Source organism: Adiantum capillus-veneris, chromosome 11, assembly GCF_014529385.1.
Source record: "Adiantum capillus-veneris isolate H3 chromosome 11, ASM1452938v2, whole genome shotgun sequence".
Classification (NCBI taxonomy): domain Eukaryota; kingdom Viridiplantae; phylum Streptophyta; class Polypodiopsida; order Polypodiales; family Pteridaceae; genus Adiantum; species Adiantum capillus-veneris.
In genome coordinates this window covers 12459161-12465113 of record NC_140941.1, presented here as the reverse complement: position 1 = coordinate 12465113, position 5953 = coordinate 12459161, and the positions used below count along the sequence as shown (strand labels likewise).

The following is a 5953-nucleotide window of genomic DNA, read 5'->3' as shown; positions in this document are numbered from 1 at the left end:
GTAGGTAGCTTTACATTTGGCTCTGGTGAAGCCGATGGAGAGTTCTCATGAGGTGGAGAATCTCTATGACTTTCAATGTGAGTTGTCTCAATGCTTTCAAACTCTATGAAACATACAATCGAATGACAAAAGCAAGTAGTGAGATTTAAGAGGCCCTATAGATTTATCTTTGAAAAAATATGCAAAATTCTGCATAGTTTAGCAATGAGAAAATACCTTTCCATAAGTGCTCCTCACTTGGAGGCACATGTCCAAGTGGATAGTCTAACCATCAAGGGCATCTCTCAATTTCCCATTCAGAAACACCTCTCTCCACCCATGCCTTAGGATACATAGTGTCCTTGGAACTAACATTTGCCCAATCTTTCACTTCTCCCTCCTCATCCATGACCTTCACCAATGAGTTGTTGGATCCACCTAAGTATAAATAACCAATAAACAATCAAATAGTTCTCAAAATATATATTATATCATGTATTCATGAATGGTGTTCCAAAGTCAAGTGTGGATTACAATATACATGTATACAAGTCTATTGGTAGCCTCCTCAACACTAGGTTGCTTTCCTCCCTCCTTTACTTTTAGAAAGATCTTTCCACACTTCATGGAAACTCCACTGTACATGCATTGTTAGTTGCTCTTTCACCCACTTTCCAAATCCATCTGCAGGCACACCATCATAAATTGAAAGCCACTGCACAATAGTCTCAGTCTCATCTATTAGCTCCTCCCAATAGAATTCCTTTCTCATGTGCAACAATGTCTTTTTGGAGTCCCCAAACATCTCTATAGTTGCATCATCCTTCGCATTTCCTGTCATAAGCATATGTAACACTTCTGTCTTCCTATTTATAAAACAATATCATAATAAATAGTTGACTCAAAACTTTGAATGAATACAAGATTTTGAGCATTGTATCGATGTTGGCATACCCCTTTGCTTGGACACAAGACATGGCCAGAGTGTAGAGATTTTCCTTTGTTAGGGCAACCATACCCTTCTTTGACAAATCATAGTTGAAGATGAGCTGAAAGAACGCATTTCCATTATTTGGATTTGCAATGGTGAGCATTTTGTATGCTCTATCTCTGAATGTTTGCTCCACATTTCCTTTTGTGTTCTCACACTTTGCAACATACTCCTCCAAGCCTAGGCTATCTCTATCAAGAGAAGCTATAGCGATCTTCACTGCACTATCAAAAGAGGTCTACAAAAATTGGAAACCTCTATGCTCATTGACAACTGTAGTGTGCTACTTAAAAATTTGGTTAAAAAAATCAAACTTAATCATTACCTTCCAAACAAGTTGGCCTAAAAAAGTAGCAGGAGTATTGTACCATTGCTCTCCAGTGTGTCGCTCCAAGCTAAACTCTAGTGAAGCCCACTTGCTTAGATCCTCACCCAAATACTCTAATATTGAAGCTCTGTCAGCCAATCCAAACCTTTGAAACATAAATATTTCATGTGATAGCGTAGGAGTTACACTTGTGAGCACTAGTCTACAAAACACCACATATTTTGTCAATAAAGATTAGTACTTAATGATTAAAGAAAATTAAGTCTACCTAATAATTTTGAATTTAAGGATACTTGCTCATTTTGAGACTTCAAAGCCAATAACAACTCTCCTTCTTGCTTCTTATCAATCACCAAAAATAGACACCTTACACGCACATGGTGAGACGAAATGTGTGACCAAGCTAGCAATAAATAAACTTAGGATGAATCTCTCCATAATAATAAAAAACTTTAGCCACTTTAAAAGTATCTTACCTTCGCGCACACGTGACAACCATGCTTTTACACGATGATTACCATCCCAAACTAGAAATTTTTTACCTTTGAGATCCTCCCACTCTGTTCCTTTAGTTTTTGTCTCGAATGTTTCATGTTGAAGAACTCAATTTGGCCCCCACTCTTGAAAATCTAGTTGTGCCACATCAAAGTAGATAGAGCTTCCAAGGAGAGTTAGAGAGACCAAAAAAGGGGGTAGATGCATCAACATAGCCATGACTATCAAAAGAATCACGAAATGTCTCAATTTGGTTAGAGACTATGCGGATTTCTTCATTAGGAATCAATCTACACAAAGGGATCAATGGAGGAGGGCTATTGAGCTTCACAAAGAATTTTGAAAACACATCACCTAACAACCCCAAACTAAGTGATTGCCCAAGAGAGCCGTTTATGTCCAGCTCCCACATCATTAGTGGTATCACGCCCCTCAGATTATGATTGGCTAACATTTTGTGTAGTAGACTAGATAATAACTGGAGCACAAGGTGATAGCATGGTAGTAGTCTGTTTCTCTTCATCTTGATCATTACCCACATAATAGGAAGGTGCTCCCACACCCTCTTTCTCTTGAAATGTAGATAAATGTGAATGTGCAGGATCCTAAATTACGCTTCCTCACTCAAAGTTTAATACACATGTCCAAATCTGAGTGAGTAACACTTTTTTGCTACAAAACACATGCAAAGCAAATGTTTTAGTCAATGTTTAAATTGAAATTCAAGATATAACACTTTAAAAAAAACTTAATACCAACCTTTCTTTATATTCACTGCCTTTTGCACTCGTTTCTTGGGAGCCATACCTTGTTCACAAAACCTACAAAACCAACAAGTTTATCAAAAATTGATAATTTAGATTTTTAAACAACCCCTATTGATAATTAAAAACAACCCCTAAGGAAAATAAAAATGTGGACAAATAACCTTGCTTATGAAGGGCTTCAACCAAATCACATAATGAAGATGCGAACAAATAACCTTCGTTATGAAGGGCTTCAGCCAAAGTTCCCTTCAAGAACAACCCCCTTAAAAATTTCCAACTTGTGTAAATCCTGCGAAACAGCAGGATGAACGACCTTCACCATTGATGTGGTCGAACATGATAAACTGTCTGAGATGTGGTTGAGAGGATTGAAACTGCAATCCGCCCGCGAAAGGGTTGACGGCACAAACGGCACCTTCTGCGGCTCACAAGATGGGCGCCACTGCAGTCCCTTCTACTTTGTCTTCAGGCGTTCGACATGGACCTCGTAGAGAAGGTAGCTGCAAGTGCAGAAACCATGGCGTTCATGCACCTCACAGAGAAGGTAGCTGCAGGCGCAAAAACCATGGCGTTCATGGACCTCGCAGAGAAGGTAGCTGCAGGCGTTTTCTCAATAGCAGAGAGAGAGAGAGAGAGAGAGAGAGAGAGAGAGAGAGAGAGAGAGAGAGAGAGAGAGAGAGAGAGAGAGAGAGAGAGAGAGAGAGAGAGAGAGAGAGAGAGAGAGAGACCTGCAAGCTACGAGGTTGTAGATCTACAAGGTTGCACCACCTCTAGGTTGTAGACCTGCATCTATTAAAGCGAAATGAAACGAAACGTCCAGTCATAGTTGTGAGAGAAAGAGAAATGAAATGAAACAATATCACATGGAGAGAGAGAGAGAGAGAGAGAGAGAGAGAGAGAGAGAGAGAGAGAGAGAGAGAGAGAGAGAGAGAGAGAGAGAGAGAGAGAGAGAGAGAGAGAGAGAGAGAGAGAGAGAGAGAATGAACTTACCATTCTCTCTCTCTCTCTCTCTCTCTCTCTCTCTCTCTCTCTCTCTCTCTCTCTCTCTCTCTCTCTCTCTCTCTCTCTCTCTCTCTCTCTCTCTCTCTCTCTCTCGACAATGCTACATTCTATCACTTTTTGCGCTTTCCATTCTCCACCTTTCACTTTGACAATGGTACATTTTATCACTATAGAGTGGGAGGTAGAAGTTTGCAGCAAGAAATCTCAATCTTTGTCACCCGTCTACCCATCGATCTACACTAGTTAGCCATGATACCATCGTCATACACACTTTTTGTTGTCAAGGCTATTATGGACAATGGAGACCTTGTAGACATTGTTGGTCATCACAACATGGACGAGAATAAAAACTATCTTCTTGACACCTTTGTAAGCCAAATATATAGGCTTGTCTGCAACCCTCTAGTTGTTGCTGATAGTCTTTAATCTGCAAGCAACGAGCTCACATCAGATGCTCAACCAAAAGACTCTTCCAATGAGATAGATAGTATGTCAAAGAATCCTTGTGTTGGATATTGAGTAGCTCATCTGAGGCTACCAATATTGACCTTCGACACTTTTCTTCAAGAGAAAAGAGCACAGATAGTGTGTACTTCAATCCGATGACAACACGATCCAAATTGCAAATTGTCTCTGAGGATGAATGCATGGCTTCAGAGAGTATTCTTAATCTTCTTCAAAAGAAAGAACAACCTTGTTTGTTGAGATCAATGGTTGAAAAGATCAACCGAGTGATCCAGGTCGAGGAGGTTCCTAGAAGATATAATGGAGATTCTATCATGGAATTTCCACCAACTTATGGAAAAAAAGGGAATATGGATGGAATGGAGCCGAAATATGATGGTCACCTATGGACACGTCCTATCACATCTAACATGTCCATAAAGTGTATTGTTCCAGTTAGCTATTGCATTGGTGCTCTTCACTGTCATAGGATCAATTGCACTTTTTATTTAGCAAATAAGAGATTTAACAATACCTTCTTTCAAGAAAATCTCTCCCAGAAATTTGCTATAGGACTTTTAACATAGGATGATAGGAGTAAAATTGTGTGCCACTTTTTTCACAAGACCGCATACTGCGTTCAAATGTGCAATTGTATAGTGTACTACTATGCGATGCCCAATGATACTCATTTCATGTGACGACTCCAAACCTGCCGACACCAAAAATCGGGATGGGATCCTTGATAGGTCTATAGGCCTAATAAAATCAGAGTCTCTAAACAAGAAGAATCCAGGGAATATACCTTTACCATTAACAATGGTTTATGTTTATAGCCCTAGAAGGAGACCTGGTCATGTCTCGCAATGGAAACGGGACAACTTTTTGAATTTCTAAAAGTATTTCGGCCCTATAACTTCCATCATTTGGATTAAGGTTTCCTTAGCCAACGCTTTTTCCCCCCTAACATATGTGAGGGCAGAGCCACTAGTGGACTCGACCTCTTCCAAGTGGAGATGTTTCTAAACGTTTTCAATGTGCGGGAATGGATAGTTTCTTGACTAATCAGGTCCACACGTCCATGATTGACAACCTTAGTCAATCCCCACTTACCACCTGACACTCACACTTCATGATTTGTTATTTAATTACTACCACATTCTTATCACAATTAAAATAATGATTCCTTTTATCCTCATAACAAGATTTCGTTAAAACAGTATTGAAAACATTCTTTTAGCAGACAGGCATCTTTAATCTTAAGACAAGGTGTCACTCTGGACTAACTCTGAGCAGTATTGGCTTGTTTCAAGACCACCTATACAGGAGTGAAAGAAAAAACGGCACCCATATGCCAACGGATTCCTTATTTATAAAAACCGGGGTGGAAAAAGTCATCATCCAAAATCCGAGCACCCATATGCCAACGGATTGCCCATACAACCGGACGATTCCTTTAGGATAAACACAATATCCTAAGTAATATCCACAAGCACAGACAAACATGGGGTAAAGACTCCACGCGCATTGAGGAAACCGACTCATCCATGGTTGATTTGCCATCATTACTCATCACCTGGAGTAAAGTATTCCAAGGAATCAGAGGTGTCTTGAGACAAGCTATCTTAAGGATGATCAAACATTTCTTTCTTAGGTCAATCAACCATAACCCAAACATTTCTTTCCTATTTACAACCAATGCTCGTTGGTTTCTTGGAAGTTACCTTCCGTTTTCGGCCAGTCATTCCTTCCTAGTTCTTACGTATGCAATGTTAACTTATAAAAACACTCTAGGCTATTTAAAGACTTAAGTGAATAAATGAAAAACCACATGAGACTGGTCAGCCATCTGCTGCTGTACTAGCGCGCCTGCAGACTCTCCTCCATAGGCCTATGACTAGGCCCAGCCTCATGGTAATGGGTAGCTCTAGTCCTTTTGTGTGTTGT

General features: G+C 39.9%; 1 protein-coding gene across 1 annotated transcript; it reads right to left on the bottom strand.

The window, feature by feature from the left end:
* Positions 1–271: 271 nt before the first annotated feature.
* LOC147446897 (uncharacterized) lies at positions 272–1797 on the bottom strand. The gene is made up of 5 exons (XM_086523527.1): positions 1775–1797; positions 1296–1500; positions 934–1208; positions 580–845; positions 272–417 (listed from the first exon to the last, which is right to left on the bottom strand). Exons 1-5 carry the CDS (start codon positions 1795–1797, stop codon positions 272–274), a joined length of 915 nt encoding a protein of 304 aa, XP_086379653.1.
* Between the last annotated feature and the right edge of the window lie 4156 nt (positions 1798–5953).

Coding starts and splice junctions, on each gene's coding strand:
- LOC147446897 (XM_086523527.1), bottom strand. CDS start 1,797: ATGGTTGTCACGTGTGCGCGAAG. Junction 1,501..1,774: donor GTTGTCACGTGTGCGCGAAG/GTAAGATACTTT, acceptor GGTGTTTTGTAG/ACTAGTGCTCACAAGTGTAA. Junction 418..579: donor GTGGAAAGATCTTTCTAAAA/GTAAAGGAGGGA, acceptor ATTTATACTTAG/GTGGATCCAACAACTCATTG.